The sequence below is a fragment of the Grus americana genome, chromosome 5 (assembly GCF_028858705.1).
Source record: "Grus americana isolate bGruAme1 chromosome 5, bGruAme1.mat, whole genome shotgun sequence".
NCBI classification, from domain to species: domain Eukaryota; kingdom Metazoa; phylum Chordata; class Aves; order Gruiformes; family Gruidae; genus Grus; species Grus americana.
In genome coordinates, this window is record NC_072856.1 from 52,278,193 (window position 1) to 52,298,348 (window position 20,156).

The window sequence follows — 20,156 nt, forward strand, 5'->3', positions numbered from 1 at the left end:
GCTAGCAAGTACATAGCGGAAGCATTTTTACTACCAAAAAGTAGTATACTGTTTGTATTTCAGAAAGAAAATTATTATTTCAGGTTTTTTAAATTATATGCAAGGCCTTAGAACAAATGTTGAAGAAAGGAATGGTCAGCAGTACAGTAATAGGGAAAAGTGGAATAAAACACGGGATGTGTTTATCACTGGTGAGACACTAAGCTAGCCTGTACAGTATTTGATCAGACAGATTAATTCCGGGGGGGGGGGCAAGTTGTACCACTAATTTGTCTGGATTTCAGTAAAGTTTCAATATAGCTGGATATAGGGAAACAAATCAAACTAGAGATGGCATAGAGCAGGACAAGAATATAAAAATGAATTCAGAACTAGTTTCCACTAGTCCATTCATCCAATAGGGTGAATGATGGTGAGGAGACTTCGAGGTTTGGCCTCAGGCCGTATCTTAGTTTAATTTATGGTCTCAGCCCATAGGTATCAAGAGTGCCAACGAGATTCAATTGCAATGAAGTTATAGTACAGAAGCAGGTCATCCAAAAGCTTTTAGTAGAGAGTTCCCACAGTCCACAGCTTCGGCGACGATGGTTTTACTTAAAAGACCATTCTCATCTCCTATTCCCTGACTCTAGTTACAGAAGGCAGCAGTCAGTGTTATTCAGAGAAAACACTGGCTTTTTTCAGTGAGATGCAGTACACAAGGTGGCCAAACAGCATGTCTCTTCCCTACTGAGAAATCAGGAGATGGCAGTTTTCTGAAGAACAGTAGCTGCACATAACTTTCTTCACCATTTGTTGCTACTCATTGAAAATATGTACTCTAATATGAAGAATAATGAAAAAATAACCATCAAACCTTAGAAAGGAACACAGTTTTCAGAGTTGGACAAAACACACTTCAGATTTTCCCACAATTTAAACCTCACTGAAATAATTGCTTTCTCTGTTAGTTTGATCATCTAGATTAAAAAAAAAAAACATCCTGACATAAAAAATAGCCTGGCACTAACCTTAAAGGCCAATTCTTTAACACCATCTAAAACCAGTTATCTACCAGAAAACAGAGTCTGTGTTTAAAGAAAACTAGTCTTGGAGAAATTATATTGTGCTCTTTATATATAGTAAGTTGGTTGAATCCTTCCAAACTGCAAAGTTCAACTCATCTTTAAACTATGGACTCACGAGCAGGGGCAGGACTGCTAAGCGCAATACTGGCTAGCAGGGAAGTAAAGCTTCAGTAAATGGAAAAGAGGTCTTCGAATAAAATTTAAAATGAGATGAGTTGGAGAGATAGAGAGACATAAAAAGACTGTTCCAGACTGGGGATTTGTAGAAAAAAACTCTGTACCAGAGTAGACAACTTATCTGGGGAATGCAGCTGTTTGACATAACCCTGCCAAAAGCAAGCATTAAAGTCATTTCCTGAGGGACAGTTGCTTCCAGATCTCTAGGTTTGCATTAAGGTAGGCCACTTTCTTCTTGATGAGGATAAGATAAAGCACAATTTTTAAGAATGTGTTTATAGGTCCTGATTAGAAAAAAGGAAACATAACTGATCAGGTAACTTCTGGCCCTCTCTAGGTAACTTCTGGTCCTCTCAATAGCAATTTGCTGTCTTGGGAAACAGCTTGTGCCAAAGCAAGTCAAGCCCCCCTGCGACAGATGTAAAGCAAAAGATAATTTCATCAGCGTACTAGAAATGCATCTGAGAACTGCAAGAGGTTTATAGCAAAATACATGCAACTTTATAATAATGCATAATAATCCACCAAGAGGCACCTGTGGATGAACAAGGAGCTCCTGGGCAAAGTCAAACAAAAAAAGGAAGCCTACAGAGGGTGGAAGCAAGGGCAGGTAACCTGGGAAGAATACAGAGAAACTGTCCGAGCAGCCAGGGAGCAGGTTAGGAAAGCCAAAGCCCTGATAGAAATTAGTCTGGCCAGGGATGTCAAGGACAACAAGAAAAGCTTCTATAGGTATGTCAGTGATAAGGGGAGGACGAGGGAAAACGTGGGTCCCCTCCGGAATGAAACGGGTGAACTGGTTACCCAGGATATGGGGAAGGCTGAGGTACTCAACGACTTCTTTGCCTCAGTCTTCACTGGCAAATCCTTGAGCCACACTGCCCAGGGCACAGAAGGCAGGGCCGGGGAGAATGCAGAACTGCCCACTGGAGGAGAAGATCAGGTTCGAGAATATCTAAGGAACCTGAAGGTGCACAAGTCCATGGGACCTGATGAGTTGCATCCGTGGGTCTTGAGGGAACTGGTGGATGAAATGGCCAGGCCACTCTCCATCATATTTGAGAAGTCCTGGCAGCCTGGCAAAGTTTCCGCCAACTGGAAGAGGGGGAACATAACCCCCATTTTTAAGAAGGGTAAAAAGGAAGACCCAGGGAACTACAGGCCGGTCAGTCTCACCTCCGTGCCTGGCAAGATCATGGAGCAGGCCCTCCTGGAGACTATGCTCAGGCACATGGAAAACAAGGAGGTGACTGGTGACAGCCAACACAGCTTCACGAGGGGCAAATCGTACCTGACAAACTTGGTGGCCTTCTATGATGGGGTTACAGCATCCGTGGATAAGGGAAGGGCAACTGACGTCACCTACCTGGACTTGTGCAAGGCATTTGACACTGTCCCGCATGACATCCTTGTCTCTAAATTGGAGAGACATGGATTCGATGGATGGACCACTCGGTGGATAAGGAATTGGCTGGATGGTCGCACTCAAAGGGTTGTGGTCAATGGCCCGATGTCCAAGTGGAGAATGGTGACGAGTGGTGTTCCTCAGGGGTCGGTACTGGGACCAGCACTGTTCAACATCTTTGTAGGCGACATGGGCAGTGGGATCGAGTGCACCCTCAGCAAGTTTGCTGATGACACCAAGCTGTGTGGTGTGGTCGACACGCTGGAGGGAAGGGATGCCATCCAGAGGGACCTTGACAGGCTGGAGAGGTGGGCCCATGCGAACCACATGAAGTTCAACAAGGCCAAGTGCAAGGTCCTGCACGTGGGTCAATGCAATCCCAAGCACAACTACAGGCTGGGCAAGGAATGGATTGAAAGCAGCCCCGAGGAGAAGGACTTGGGGGTATTGATTGATGAGAAGCTCAACATGAGCCGGCAGTGTGCGCTTGCAGCCCAGAAAGCCAACCATGTCCTGGGCTGCATCAAAAGAGGCGTGACCAGCAGGTCGAGGGAGGTGATCCTGCCCCTCTACTCCACTCTGGTGAGACCCCACCTGGAGTACTGCGTCCAGCTCTGGGGGCCCCAGTACAGGAGAGACATTGAGCTGTTGGAGTGAGTCCAGAGGAGGGCCACGAAGCTGATCAGAGGGCTGGAGCACCTCTCCTATGAGGACAGGCTGAGAGAGTTGGGGTTGTTCAGCCTGGAGAAAAGGCAGCTCTGGGGAGATCTAATTGCGGCCTTCCAGTACCTGAAGGGGGCCTACAGGAAAGATGGTGAGGGACTGTTTATCAGGGAGTGTAGTGACAGGACAAGGGGTAATGGGTTTAAGCTGAAGGAGGGTCGATTTAGATTAGATGTTAGAAAGAAATTCTTTACTGTTAGAGTGGTGAGGCACTGGAAGAGGTTGCCCAGAGAAGCTGTGGATGCCCCATCCCTGGAAGTGTTCAAGGCCAGGTTGGATGAGGCTTTGGGCAACGTGGTCTAGTGGAGGGTGTCCCTGCCCATGGCAGGGGGGTTGGAGCTAGATGATCTTTTGAAGTCCCTTCCAACCCTAACCACTCTATGATTCTATGATTATTATAAGAGAGACTGCTAAAGAGCTAGGACTCAGACACTTGGCTACAGAGCTGCACGTTTCTCACACACATTTACTAACAACCACAACTAAACCACACAGAATGGTTTGTCTCAGTCAGATGGCTGCAAATGGTAGCATTTAGTTATATCTCACCAGTATGCAGATATGAAGCACAAGAAAAAAAAAAAAGGACAACACATGTAGATGACTTCATGTGTCAAATGTTTTCCTGTAGTTAAAGAGTTCTCACCTACTTTGAGAGTGACCGAGCACTGGAACAGGCTGCCCAGAGAGAATATCTCCTTCTCTGGAGACATTCAAAGCCTGCCTGGATGCGATCCTGTGCAACATGCTACAAGTGATCCTGCTCTAGCAGGGGAGTTGGACTAGATGATCTCTAGAGGTCCCTCCCAACCCCTACCAATCTGTGAATCTGTGAATTCTACAACAGAACCTTTCTCCAGAAAAGGAAAATAAAACCCCTTCCATTCATTTAAAGTTGAGGATGGCTGTTCTCTCCAGTCTTTTTCATATTCTTTATATTTACTCCAAAATAAATCCTTAAAAATATTTCTTTATTAATTATATGAAATTCAATTATAAATGATTAGATGCCAGATGTTGCCTACAAGCAAAAGCCCTTAGAGACTATAGGAAAGACAGCCATGCATACCAGGTGCCATATAGCTTTGTTGTGTAAGTTCTCAGCTTCAGCTATAAAGTAATACTTTAATAAATTCAATGAGCACAAAAATGCCCAGGGAAGCAAAATAATCATAATTAGCCCAGTGCATACTTCAGTAGAATGACCTAATTTAAAAAGTGTTTTGCAAAGCAATTCCCATATTGAAAGGCAATTACACAGAGCAAAATAAAAATTGTATTTTTGAGATCCATACAAAAAGCACCAGCAAGTATCCATGAAAAGGGATGTAAGAGACTACAGAGAACAGCAGGGAACAACACACATTTTCAATTTCTTCCAGGCCTTCTCTCGTTTCCATTTTATTCTTTTTTGCAAACAAGGAGAACTTAAATATCAAGAGCAACTACTAGCACTTTACTGACACAAGGCCTCCTGGCCATATCCTGAATTACTGGGACTAAGACTACTGACATTTTCATTCTGTTACATTAGTCTTGCTTGTTAGTATTTTTCCACTAGTAAAAATCTGTATGGTTTTTTCCCTCCATCCTCTTTCAGGTGGCCAGTTAACCAGCAAAAGCCATAGAGCAAAAGGCAAAGATTACTTTGGATATCAACAAAACCCCAGTGATGACGACTTTGATGTAGTCAATCCTTTAGAGGGTAAAATGCATAAGAAGATGGATGGAGCCTGGAAAGACTTGTAATAGGAATTACCATTTCAAACACCTACAAAAAAAGCCTGGAAAAGTAATTTTTTCATTACGCTGTGATCAGATGCTTTTACTAGCTTGCTGGTCTGTTCATCATCTCTACTCAGTCCTACGAAACAGGGAGATACTTTCCATGTAAATAACTGCAATGAGTCATAAACATTTTGTGTTCTTTAAATAATTTCAAGGTACATCTTTGTCTGCAGAAGCCTTAATGCAGATCACTAAGGTATATTTGAAACTCCCATAAGGAAACCATCAAAAGAGAGCCAGAATCCCAAAATCTTAATTTGTGAAGATCCCAACTGAGGCTTTTCCGTTGCATTGTTTCGTCAGTGACACTTTTATACGGACATTCCCCAACCATATTGCATAAACAGGTTGCATGAGGAGCATGACTGGAAATATTTTGCAATCAACTGGCCATTCTTGCAGTTGCATCGTATCTGCATGTTTAAAAAAAAATAAAAATTTAAAAAGCTCAATTAATAAAAAATGAGCCAAATCAAGCATATAAAACTATCAGACTGGCAACAATCAAAACTGCATCATTATTAACTAGTTATCACAGAATGGGCCATTTAATGGAACTGCAGGGTACTGCAATGCCTGCAAGACAACGACCAGTTGATAACAACTCAGTTGCATGGCACATGGTTTGGCAGCACCTCACTTTTACAGTGCAAAGACAATAAGATGTATGCAAAATACTAAGGCAGGTGTGTAGCAGAGACTATATGTATACATACATACGTGCATATATTATACGTGCATGCATGTAAGAGGAGTGAATTCAGCTGAGGAAGATAGTAGTCTTTTGCACCTTTCTTCCATGATTGCTATGGGTAATATACCATGAACAAACCCCATGCTTTATAGCTTTTTACCACTGGTAAAAATAAGGAAAGCCTTGCATAATAGAAAGACTGTAACAAGATTTTGTCCACAAACAAGGATTCCCATCATGTTGTCTTAACAGATTTCATTACCTCTACCTACAAAGCTTGTCTGGCATTCCTAGAATTGCAGGATGGCTGAATTAGGAAGGTGCCTCTAGAGATTGTCTACATCCAAACCTGAAGTAGAGTTACCTAGAGTGGGTTGCCAAGGGCTGGCTCCTGTCAGATTTTTAATATCTCTAAGGATGTAAGATTCCACAACCTCTCTGGGCAAGTGGATGTATCTTACACGTGTATCTGAAATACCATTACCATTACGCAAATGGTATGTGATCGTACTCTTGTTTCCCAGCTCTCTGCCTGTCAATTAATTGAAACGGCCAGTGCAGGGCAGGGAATCCCTCCTCAGATGCTTTGTTAGGATGTCTAGCAAAACCAAAGCCCTGATCCAGACTGGGCCATTGTTATCTTTGGATTTTATTCCTTGAACTTGAAATGAAACTTGGTTGCTACCTACCAAATTATGACATTTAATCTGTACTTGCTGTATGTGAAACGAATTGATAATAGCTCAGTTTTGATAACAGAACGCAGTTCAAAGACTTTATGCTATAAAACGTGAATCAAAGCTTGAGATGAACACTACTTGTATTTTGAAAATTGAAACCAAATATTCTTAAAATCTTCCAAGCAAAGAGAAACAACTTTGGAGTAATACTACACACTGTGGACTGACCTGCTTCAACAGCGAATTGTGATGAATTATCCAATGGGTGGAATTTTATCAGTTCCACACAATACAATAAAAACACTGGAATGATTCGTGACCTGCCAAATAAAGAGGAGTAACCCTAGCCAAAGCATCCCTTCCTTCTGCCAGCATCTACCACTAATTAATTTTCCATCTTTTAAAATGGGAAAAAATAGAAGTGATAAAATGGTTTCTGGCAAGCTGAGCCTGAATTGATAAACTGTGGAAAAATCTATCACACAGATAACATGAAAACAGATGAAAACAGAAAGCTAAAGCTGAGTGTACCAGGCAAAATTACCCATTAAAAAAAAAGATTAAAAAAATAAATTAAAAAAACCCCACTTTTAAATTCAGAGAGAAACTCTTTCAAATAGAAATTAGGAAAGTTAGTTTAAAAAAAAAAAAGAACTAAAATACACTTAAGGAAAAGTTACAGAAAGTTGCCTTAACCACTGCTACTAGATTCCCAATAAATACCACACCCCAATGGCTTAGATTCTCCATCTTACTTCAGTTCCATTTAGTGCAACAACAGTGCGTGCTGCACAAAATCAGGTCACCCTTGCACCTTCAGATACCCACAGACTGTCTAAACCAAACACCTAACTGAAGACCAGCTGCAGTATTCCTCTTGTCCTCAGCTGACAGCCATTACAGCACAGACAAGTCAAAACCTGTTAAGTCCTTATAGAGCTCACTCTCAGGTGGTGAAAAGCATCCAAGAGTAGATGTATTGTCTTGTTGAAAGATCTGCTCCTGCTATAGCTGCTTTAAGCCATTTGGAGTAAATACAGGGTAAAGTGAAATGAAAGTCTTTTATGAAGCAGGACCCATGTTTCATCAGCCACAAAATACCACTTTCAGAACAACAGTTCTCAGGGGACCAGCACAGGCTGTCCTGCCTGAGTAAATGCGAGCTCACTGCTTCAAGTTATAAACAAACTTAGTGCAGTAAATTCCCATAGTCACTTTCTATTTCCAAAAGAGTAACTAACTTCTAGCTTAAACTCAAATTTGTAGCAATTATTGTTGTCAAATACTGAATAAAAATAGATCTGCTTTAAAAGAGTACTGTACAACTCAAAGTATCCAGGAATTAAGAACTTTTATTGATCTTTCTCCAATAGTCATCTTTAAGATATGAGTCAGTATGAAATAGTTAACCATTGTACTTGAGCTCAATAATACTACTAATAAAAGGAGATAACTTTGAAACAAAGAGGGAAAACCCAAACTTTGATTATTCACCTTGATTCACACTTTGTTATATTTCAAAAGCTAATGAATAGCAACCATGCAAGTTGGTGTCATGTATTTTTTATTGCACTAAAGACCGATGGTTTTCTGTTGTAAGGCTAAAACGGGGAAGAATATTTTCAAGGCAGAAAAGAATATAGCCTGTGAGTGCCACATGGCAGGTGAAGAATTTAAAGTGTATTGAAATGGTCCTTGAGCCACCTGAACTCAATGGGTGTGTTCCAGGTTAAAATGCAAGTGGAACTGCCATTGTTTACTCAGAGTGCAGAGTGTCATTACGTGAAATATTTAGATGTGACAGTGGTCAAATCACAGTAAAATGCCTTCTGTAAGGAGCAGTGAGATTTTGGCTGAACATATGTTTTGCTTTCTCTACTTTCTATGAAATAACCTTTACGTTTCTGAAGGGTAAACTCACAATATTTTACTAACAAATCTAACAAAACCGATTACTGTTATTTCTTCATTCTTCTTCAACCACCATGTGCCTAAGGGTGCATTTAGCCAGTCCAATGAGCACTGACATTTGGCATTGAGCTCTACGGTAATCAGTTACAACACAAACAACTCACAAGAACCAGCATAACATGCTTAGGACAAGTCTATGTGGCCTAAACCAACAATTTTTACAATATAGCAGCCTGACAATGAAAATCAAATGAGTTAGTAAATGGTTCCCCAGGTGGGGTCCTTGTTATGAAAGGAAGAATAAATACTAGAGAATACTGCCTCACTGAGGGAAAAAAGTTAGTTTGTGTGACAGTGTTTAGCCTCTCTCTTCTTTAACTCCCCTGACCCCTTCAAGCAGGGTCTGAACTCGTGTCTCTAAAGTCTTCTCTGCTTTTCCTTTCAGTCAGCTCAACATGCTTACCAGGCTCATAAGCATACACTACCCGTACGTGTGGCCAGGTTTCTTTCTGGCAAAGTGTCTTTGGATTAAAAAAAAAAAAAAAAGTAAAAAGTCAATGTGGTTAGAAATAAATAAGAATACATTTATAACTGAGAGGTAAAGTGCACATAGTTCATCTAAGCCTTAAGAGATCTGACTTAGTTCTCCATAATTATAGGAAACTTTAACAGATATCTAACAGTGTGGAGTGGGGAATGTAATTCTTTAAGATACTGCTTTTTGAAAACAAATTTCTAAACAAGTAATTTTGGATAAGTAATTTCTCCTTTTCTGTTTTAGTTTTCCACTCTTGGAAGCTAAGCTACTAATAGGATTAACTAGCAAGCGCTAAGATGAATTACTTAATATTCAAAAAATACTAGAGTCTTCTAGGATTATAACGATATACAGATGCCTCAAATACTATTTCATGTGAAAGCTACGTTTAGCTAAAAACTTTTCAGCCTGAGAGAGAATATAAATATTTGCTTCCTGGACAATTGGTTGAAATATTCATTGCCATTTCAGGCACTACTGAATGATGGCCCGTTTCAGGACTTTTCAGACGTCAGCAGTAAGGGCTACTTTCCACAACAGCACTCTGACTGCAGGAGATAAAAGACTGTTTATTCTTTTTTCACAGGGGAGGAAAACAATGACAAAAGCAGGAAGGCAGCAGTAATGCAGAAATCTGGAGGTGACGATAAAGGGTAGGGAGACTGGGGAAAGTTGTTCAAATAAACCTATTCTGGCCAAAATCAGGCAGGTGACAGCCGAGTATATATGACATTGAAGTGCGAATCACCATTTTTTCAATTTAGTCATTAAAGAAAACTTTAAATTTCATTGGGTGTGATAAAAAGCAATTTGAAATACAGAAAACAAACAGAAGTATTTCAAACCTTTAGACACAACTTTGTGTTGTTTTCCCTGAGTGCACTATACAACCCTTAAACCCAAGAAAGGACACTGCATTTGTACAAAAGCATTGCTGCTGCACTCCGTGAAGTACACTTCATTGATAGTGACATGTTCTTGCTTCACTCTTGACATCTCGCAAGCAGTTAGAGCTAGCTGGTATAACCCCGGCTCAGAGAAATTTCAGTTAGCAACAAATGGTAAAAAATAGCACCTGAGAATAAGGCAGATCTTAAAATGAGAATTGCTTAACAGAATACAGTGAATGAATGTATGGATATAAACATTAAGTGTATGAGGAATAATTTAGTTGCACAGGCCATTACAGAGAATTTTAACAGCATTTCTATTTGAAAGAACTACTTTTGTTATTCAGCTGATTTAATTAATAAACCCCCCAACATTTTAGAAGGGACTGCACTAGCAGTGAGCATGAACACAAACACACTGCCCCCTGCAGCCAGGTCTCTGATAAAATATCTCACATCTTGGGTACCGCAACAGTATAACCCAACCGGTTCCATTTCCCCAGAATTTTAATTAAGCAGAATACTGAATACAGCCAAACAAATTGTCCTTTATTCATGGATCAAGCCCCCACCATTTGGTGTCACGCTGTCTTAGGCATTTCATTACTAGGGCACATACAGCAAGAGTTAACCTCTCCCTCCAAACCCTCCCATTTATCGTTATCATTTTGTTGGTGAACAGATCTCTTCCATCACTCTTAACTGCTCCAATATTCACACCATCGCCAAGTTGTCCTGTTTTTCATTTTAGTGAAGACCTTGAGACAGCAGCATATTAGTAACAACTTGTTTCTTTAGAAAATCGCATTTTTAGACAAATACAATACTTTAACAGATCATACCAGCTAATAAAAGGTAGCTGCATTCAGATAATACATTAGACTTCTGCAAAGAGCACCTCTTCATGGTCACATTAACAGAACATGGAGTTTGCGTTTGAGACGAATGCCACAACTCACAGGAGGAAGTACATCAGTTCTCAAGCCACAAGACTAAACCTCCTAGTCTTCCTTCGCACATTTCTTCAGTAATTTAGATTAATAAGGTTGTTTCTGTGTAGAAACAGTAGATCGTATTCAGGAATAAGTAGTTAAAGAGAGCTATGGCCAAGAAGTTGTACTGAAAAATAGTAAAGCTTCAAAGTTTACTGTTTCATCCTTTTTACCAGAGTGATGTATCATCATTAAAACGATGGATTATAAAAGAAGAAATCTTGCCTATTCCCAATAAGCCATTCTTGTTCATACAAACACAAACAGACATTTCATTTAACTTTTGTTCTTCTCTGGATAACTACACATAATATCTCATATCAAAGATCTGGTTTTCTCAACCACAAAAAAAATCAGGAAATTTTAACTTCAGATTGAACTGAGTGTCAGATGTCACTCATTCTAAAATTTCAATTAAAAGGAAAAAAAAAATCCTTCAAAACTGATTTCAGGTTTAACTAATTCAAATAATTCTACTTGGAGAGGCAGGGTTGGATACGTATGCTACAAGCTAGAACGTGTGCCATCCTTAAATCTTATTTCTTTTTAGTTGCATTTTATACATAAGGTTATTATGACTTATACCTGGTATTTGCCCCAAAAAGGAAATTCACCAAAGCTTATTAAATAGATCTAAACTCTAAGGTAACTGTTATGTTGAGACAGTAGCATTTTATATTGCTTTCCAAGCATTGCTAGAAAGCCATATGAAATATTTTTAAAATATCAAATTAATCACAGAAAATAAGGTATTTTTTTCACAGAACTTTGGTTCATAAATGGATTGTCAGCTTAGAATTATGAATAAAAATATTACAAGTTAATGTTTCAGCTGTTATAGAGGCTGGTACTTCCACAGTGCTGTTGCTATAGCTCCCCTGCCACTGAGATAGTATCTCTTTATAATGAAAAGGTAAATATACAAAACCAAAAGTGTTGAGATGTACAGATATTCATCTACACATAGGCAAGAGCAAACACTGCAAACTTCCTCCTCAAAATACTGCTTGCAATAGTTAGAACATCAAGAAGGATAGAGAATCCTGTACTTTTTCCCCACATGGAATTACATAGACAAGAATTTTTATAGCATACATCTTTAGGATTTGTATTTAAGCAGCATAAATCTCTCAGCATCTATTCAAAACAACATCTTAGTACAGAAAAGGTCTAGAGTAATAGAGAAAGCTTTTAAAAACCAAAATTTTAAATGATAAGACTGCTTAAAAAAGACTGGCCAATCCAACAAAATGAATAGTTTCCCTCCAGCTTGTCCTCAAACTGAAAAGCTCATAAAAAGGGAACCCAGATGGGAAGCATGGTATTTTTCATCTCATGTGCCTCTTAAGGCAGCTAATTTCTCAGTTATTCTGAAGAGCATCATGCGTTTACAGACTATTTATTCAAAGGTAGATTCAGAGGAGAGGTAAAAAGATACCCAGAAACACATAAGCTTTAATTTTCACTGAGCTGTACTGCTTTAGGTCAACTGCCTACTTCTTCAGAAAAAGGAACCTTTTGGCATTTGTTGGTAGGCTCAAGTATCTTGAAATGCTGAAAAGGTGAAACAAAAAACTTTCCTTGTGCTGCCTTCCTATCTGATCTTTTGTCTCATATGTTCCCCTCAGGGATGCACGAGAAATTTCTCTGAATAATTCATAAGCACCTAGGCAGAAACCAGCTTCTACTTCTGAACAAAAAGGTTGGGTAAGAAGCTGATTGCAGCTGTTTTACTCTGCTCTATCTGGAAGAAAACTGGATTTTAAAAAAAAAAAAAGGTAGCTTTCCTAACATAGTAAGCACAGAACATATACTTGTATGTATATATTTATATTCTGGAACAAGTTGCCCACAGACACTGTGGATGCCCCATCCCTGGAAGTGTTCAAGGCCAGGTTGGATGGGGCTTTGGGCAACCTGGTCTAGTGGAGGGTGTCCCTGCCCATGGCAGGGGGGTTGGAACTAGATGATCTTTGAGGTCCCTTCCAACCCAAACCATTCCATGATATATGAAGTATATAAACAAACTTATGCATTTATACTGGGGAAAACACCTTTGTACTTAAAGCTACACACTCCTTTGAGGGCAAGACTGATTCCCTACCTTTCAAAAATCCAAGAAATCACATAGCATGAAGGCAATCAATCAACATGTAGAATTCAACTTTTAGTTTGGAATTAGATATCAGAATGAATGGTCTTTCCTCTAGACTACAGTATCCACCTCTTCTCTTACCCATAAGCCACCTTCCCAACAACACTGCAAATTAGGCAGATGCAAATGACTTCTTCTACTGCAGTCTCTGTTAGGACTGAAATAGCCTTATTGCTGCAGATCCTTTTAATGTCCCAATACACACAGAAGAGAGACTAAAACACCAGAATAGATTGTTTCCAAAGCTATTTTGCTAATAGAACATAGATTCAAAACTCATAACCTATGGGTTCCCCATGTCAAGTTAAAATTTCACAATACACTATCATAAATTGAGACAAAAGTATTTATGAACGTGGATTCAAGACTTACCAGCCTCTGCATGCTTTTCACATGGGTAGGACTAATAGATAAGGCCTCTTCATACCAGCGTTTGGCTTCATCGATATTTCCACGAAGTTCAGCCACCTGACCTCTCATGTAGAGGACATAGTGCGACATCGGAAAGAGATTAGCTGCTTCCTGGGTACACGCTGTGGCCTCAGCAGGCTTCCCAATTCCTATGTAGACTTCAGCTGTGGAAGGAATGCGAGGACCAATGAATGATTCTTGCTTCATCGTACCATGACTAGATGTTGTTACATGTGCTGTATTTGTAAATAGTTTCCTTCTAAGCAAAGGCTATTTTCCTCCAAAAATACTGCCGCTTACGAGAAATTATTACGTAAATGATTTTAAATTAATTATTCTTTCAGGAAAGTTGCTTTTCTAAATGTACTAGGAGTTTGAACTTCTAAATGGCTGTTTGTTATTTTTAACTGAAGTCTGGGATTTTTTTCATTTTAGTTTTATTTTTAAGACGTGAGCATGCCAGTATTCCAGTACTATTTAAGAACACAAAACCCAACACAAAACAGCACACAGAGATCCTTACAGTAGGTAAGAGAACACAAATAATTACGAGGCTTTCTGAATTTTATGTGTCAGCCGTTAAGGAAGCGGTAGTAATTGCTCCAGCTACCAATCGCTAAATGGCAAGCCTGGTTCTAAGTTTCCTACTTCAGAGCATTTTAAAAGAAATGTAATGTTATTTGATATAAAAAGTCTCCTAATTAGGTTAGCAGAACACGTGCAATGCTTAATTAGTGTTCTGATTTGACAAAACTTGTTTATATTTACAAGTATTTTATCTAAGATACCCTCCAGAAGCTAAGAACATTTAACTCTGTGGCTTAAAAAAAAAAAAAAAACAGCTATATTTAATTTAACATAAATCACTCCTGATGAAAGCAGCTGAGTAGCCTGACACGCACTTGTCTAAATCAGATTGCCTATAGGGAGAAAAAAGGTTCATTCAGTAAGTGATTAACAACTAACAATAGAAGAGGTATTTACCTTCAATAGTTCTTATGACACTCTTCAACACTGCTATTTCACTACCCTGCTGGATTATCTTAATCTCTTGCTAAAAGAGTGGGAGAAGAGAGGAATAAAGAGATACTAAATGCAAGAAAAAAAATATATTAAAGTTTCTGGATTGGGTTATCTATTTCTTTTATGTTGGTATAGACCCTAGAAAAATTGAGCCTCAAAGTAATTGTATAACTGCATTCTGTTGCATCACACTGTAACAAGAGTCTTATAGATTAAGGTTTAAATCAAAATGCTCCACCAAACCAGCAAAGTGATCTATCGCTGTTCAAGACATGCTTCTCACTGTACAGTACAGATCACCCACCTTGGTTTAAAGGCTGTCAGATCAGGATCTCACACTTCAGTAGTGGATTAGGTGTTATGCCTAAAACTCTGAATGGGACTGATGTTTGAGTGCCTTAAAAGGAGCTTTCTTCCGAGATAATTGCATCAGACAGACTTAACAGTATTCCTAACTAGTCAACTTCCATACAGCAGAGTATAAATCTTAACTTATAGGTGATACCCGCTGTGAATATTCATAATTATTTTCATCAAAATCAATTTATAACAATGAATAACAAAAACCAGATTTTCAGTAGTAGTTGCTGAATAAGCACAGTTTAAAAGTCCTACTCATTTTCTATTTTCTCAACTGATTTCTGTAGGGTTGCTGGAGTAAATTATTTTCTTCCTTTTAGACCTGATCATATTGATGGGAGAACACTTTTTTTTTTTAAATCAGAAGAGTATTATTTTGCCCCTCAGTTGACTCAGTGATTTCACAGAACACTTTCTACCTAACATAAATAGTATGTCCATGTGGATGTATGGATTAATGCAGTATATTTTTAGAAACTAATGAAATGCTTTTTGATGGAAAAATGTCTCATCCACATGAAGAACACACACATGAAATTGCAGATCCAGCAACACTTTTTTTTTTTCCCTAACCCTAAAAGAACCACCTCGCCTAGTCAGAGATGGTACTGTATAACTAAAGAATAGCAAGCCTGGAAGATAATGAAGGGATAACATTTTGAAATAAGAATAAAAATTTGGGAGAAATTAAATTTTTCTAGGATTTTACTTTTACTAACTGTTGATAGAATCCAAAGAGCATGTTGTAGCCACAATTTGAGATCTGGACATACAGCATAAAATGTGAATTGTACCGAGAGGTGGTGTTTTTTAAAAGAAAAAAAAAAAAACAAAACCGACCCTAAAATATTTTGGAAAAGCTTTGGGTATTCACTCTTCAGTGCTTTTCTAAAAGCTACATGGTCCATAATACTATGGGAGAAACAAGATTTTAGTGAATATAAAATACACTACATTATTTAAATACTAACCATTCGAGCTCTCCTGGTTTTATTGTCTCTTCTCCAGCATCATCAGACTTGAAACACAGTTTTAAATACACAGTCCCAACTTGCTTGGTGAAAAGACAGTTAGGAAAAATATAATTTACACAGACTATAAAAGGTACTAACTAAAAGCTATAATTATTAGCAAATAATATGCAGAAACTAAAAATGACTTAAGTAGGTGATTATCTGCTACCACAATAATTCTAGACTGAAAAATATGCAGAGATAGGTTAATTGAACAGACTGCAGTTGAAATTCTATATTCCTTGAGGGGAAACAAGTATACTAGCAATGGCTTTAAACACTAGCCAATAGAGGCTGCAATGCTGCTTACAAATTAGTCTTACGTTAAGAGATACTAAATCTTGCTGTCCTGCTTACCAACTGCAGCAGTGAAACTTGACAGTTATTAACAGACCTTCCCAAAAGTATTAATTTAAACAAAATAATTCCTTTATGTTTAAAGGTATTATAGAGTTATTTTAAAAATAATTTCTCATATCTCTACAAGAAGTTGTGCCACCCCAAGAGATGCTTTTCGAAAAACTATGAAAGAATGAATAAAAAGTTGAAGTTGTGGCTGGGTGTTAAGCACAAAAGTTCATTCAAGAAATTTCTGAAACTGAAGGAAAGCTGTTCATTCTGAGATAATGCCTTCAAACTGAAAAAAACCTAATTCAGATAAATCAGTTGTGGAAAACTGACAAGTGCCAGCAGACTTTGTAGCAAAATCTCAGAGAAAAGCTGCAGTTTGAGGAGAAACCAGGTACCAAGCCTGATGGGCTCTTCTCAATGTCCCCACCTAGAGAATGCCAAGAATGCCTTCTGGCTCAAACCCTTCTAACGCTTACACCTGCATTTCATGAAGAAATCAGTCTATTTTCCAAACAAGCTGCACAGCAATATTGAGTTCAGTCTTGATGCATTTCTCAAAGGACCATCACAGCCATTGATCATTTAGAGACAGGTCTGGTTTCTAATAATGAGTTACTGGAGAATGTACTAATTGCAAAAGTCATTTTATTTCACATTTAAAATAAGTCTTTCTACCTTTACACTGTATGTCCAGAAGTGAAAAGATGTCCATTAATAAACACAAGATGAAAAATTAAAAGCCAGTTACTGTGTGCAAAATCAACTTTGGACTGAATGCCATGCTCATTTACATTAATGACAGCTGGAATGACACTATATATCCATAAGAACAAGTATTTTCTCTCTTTTTCACATCATATATATTAGTTTGGGTAAATATATTCCACTAAGTTTTGCATGTATTAGAACTTATTTATGTAACTTTTCCATGTCTCTGTAATCTGACAGGAAGAATAATTCTCAATTTTTGTATTTTAAGATTTAAAGCTTGTTAAAAGATTCCCCCCACACACACACAGAAGTAAAACATTGCACAATGATACAGGGAGCCAAACAGTTAAATGTGGCATGAGTCTCAAAAAGGAAGCAATTTCCCAATGGTAAATCTTCACTTTTATTTAAAGAACATGTGCTGTGAGGTGTTAAGTAATTTTATCGCTGTTTTCTATGCAAGTAACCCATATATACTGATGAAGATATCTTCCAGAATATCTGCTTTGTATCGTGCTTCTGAGAGAAAACTTTATTTTGAATGTTCCTACAGTAAAGAGCCTTTCTCGAGGCTCAGGGCATTTACTGCAGCAGGACAAGTAGCTGAATAACAGGATACCTGAACACTCTGAAATGCAGCACAAATCACCAGCATGAAGTATGAAGAACAGGATCATTCCAAAGTGGCGAGGAAGTAGACTTCAGGTTGCAGTACCTTCTCTGAAGGCAGACAGAAGCTCTCTCTCATCTCTTGTTTTTTTAGTTTCATTGCTCCCCACACACAAAGAGTCAGAGCACTCTTCGTACTTTGTTGTATCCTTCCCCTGGATTTTTAACACTTCAGTTCATTCTCCAACCCAACTCTCTCCTCCTTCCCACCCATGCTTCCTCCTGCTGGGAATCAAGAATATGGCCTACACACCATTCCTGCTGAAACAGCTATTTTTAAGAGTGGAAGCTGGACTCTGCAAAAGACTGCAGCAGCAGACCACCATGGATGCAAACATGACTAAGTTGTGAACTACAGAGGAATCAGCAAAGAGTGTTCAGAACTCTCCTTTGCGGGCAAAACAGTAACAGTCACTTGCACGGACTGGATAAGCAGCAACAGGACATGCCCAACAAAAATTAAAAAACAGAGAATAAGCAGTGGAACAAGCTGTCACAGAAGACTGAGAAATTATCGGCGTTATAGATGCTAAGAGTTACTGTAGATGTCTGTGTGATGGTTTATAAATATTTAAAATCAATGATGCCATGATGCAGGGCAGGTGACTACACTGTGCCCTGGTGAACCTTGCCTTGTTCTAATCTGCATTGCTTTTGAGGAGCCCTTCCACACCCAAATTAATGACTATCATTACTCTGTCTTTCCAACCTTCTGGGTTTTTTCTCTAAAACATTAATTAATAACTGGGAATTATTGCCCTGTAATGACTTTCGCACAATAAAATTGTTAATGCAAAATAGGTAAATGAAAGCACTAAGACATACTGCACTGTTTTGTTGAAGGTAAACATGAAGGAAATAATGATTATGTCACTGAAAAACAGTCAAGTCTGCGAGCAGACCAAAGCAGAACAATTGCTGACTGATTTCTAAATTACACCTTTCTGATGCAAGTATCAATAAAAACAACTGCACGGTATAAATTTTTAACTGTGTAAAAATACACTGAATCATCATTTTCTGATTAAAAATTTATACAACAGCCACTTGTGATATTGGATTTAGCTTGAGGCTTGAAGTAGCACAACAATACTAAATCCACGCAAGATGACTCCACATTTAGAAAAAAAATCCTGGGACTTTTACATTAATGAAGCTAGAAGGAAGAGAGCGGAATGAGAGCTCATGATCACAGTTGCAAGGGACAGGTTGCTCAATAGTACTACTATCCTTTTTTTTCACATATGCAGAGTTACTTATTTTCAGTGATAAAGCTTTCCTAGTTGCAGGAAGTCTATTCAATAATCTTACAAACATCTTTTTCCAACCAATGGAATTAGGGCACCTAAATTTCCAAATACTATGATATTCAAGGTACTTCAGAAACTAAATTCTTTGTGGATAAGGGAGAAAGTGTTGCCTTGTTCTGCAGAAGATATGACTCCATATCTAACTGCTAACAGCTGCATTATAAAACTACTTCCTTATCTTACATAAACAATCTTACACACGAGCAACTCTAATGTGCTTTTTATTTCTTGACTTGCTTCAGTGCCACACACACACCTGGAAAAAGTTTGATCTGATGACCAATAATAGATTCTGAATGAAACAAACAGGTTTTTCCAAGTTCTTAGGCTATCAAGAAAGGGGAGGAGAAACAACAGAAAGAATTTTACTTTCACAGTACCTGCATGAAGCCATATTTGAGCCAGAGTCATCCAAGGATGCAGGGGACCTTGTTTAGGGGCACTGCTTTGCAGAGATGAAGCAACCTCAGACAGTGCTTGCTCCACTCTGGAAGCTGCTATTGATGTGGCATGGACTGAACCTGTAGAAGAAGTAATCAAAAAAAAAATTACCATCAGAGAAAGAATGAAGGCCATACACGTTGCATAAAACATTTAATCGTAACCCTTTTCACAAAAGGTTTTACCCCTCCTCTAGATTTAATTTACATGTACCATTTTGGAGAAGTTTTTTGAAATGTCAGGTTAATTTTCCTTGTTATGAAAGCTTTTATACTGGTCTGAAAGACTATATAAAAAACACCCTGAACATCGGTAACTACACCTGACACATTTTTGGATTGCTACTATGAATACTTTCTATTAAACTCGACACCTCTTTTCTGGCAATGTACGATCCAAAAAAAGGTTTGTGATGGCATAGTACACTATAATCTTCAGGTTGCCACATGCACTTTGATGTTAGTAATTGCTATGTCTTTCTGTGGAGTGCAATTAGAGGACTATTTTAAGACTAATAACAGTACAAAAAAGAGAACTAAAATATACAAGATGATCACAACATACCTCATCACAAATACACAATTAAACTGCACTGAATGTAAACCTTAGCTAATCAAGAAGGCTGAGTTAAAATGCCTGGTGGCAAAAAAGTCCTCACATAAAGAACATTCCCAAAGCATAATATGTAAAGGATAATTCTCTTAAAATGAAACATCTACAAGTGAGATTAGAATCTCATTGGCAACTACTACCCTTTTCAAAGTATTGGAAGTGAAAAACCTTCCATGACTAGAGAATATCTAATGGCAACTGTACTTTGGATAGCCAACTACTGACAGCGTATTTA

General features: G+C 38.4%; 1 protein-coding gene across 7 annotated transcripts in view; it reads right to left on the reverse strand.

Moving 5' to 3' along the window:
* Window positions 1-20,156, reverse strand: part of TTC7B (tetratricopeptide repeat domain 7B) — a 151,915-nt gene that overhangs the window by 19,488 nt on the left and 112,271 nt on the right. For all 7 annotated transcript variants that reach the window (XM_054827195.1, XM_054827193.1, XM_054827199.1 and 4 more), the window contains 2 exons: window positions 19,249-19,389; window positions 13,393-13,595 (listed from right to left, as the gene is read on the reverse strand). In XM_054827195.1, the coding sequence (XP_054683170.1) occupies window positions 13,393-13,595; window positions 19,249-19,389 (344 nt within the window). The remainder of the gene's footprint in view (window positions 1-13,392; window positions 13,596-19,248; window positions 19,390-20,156) is intronic.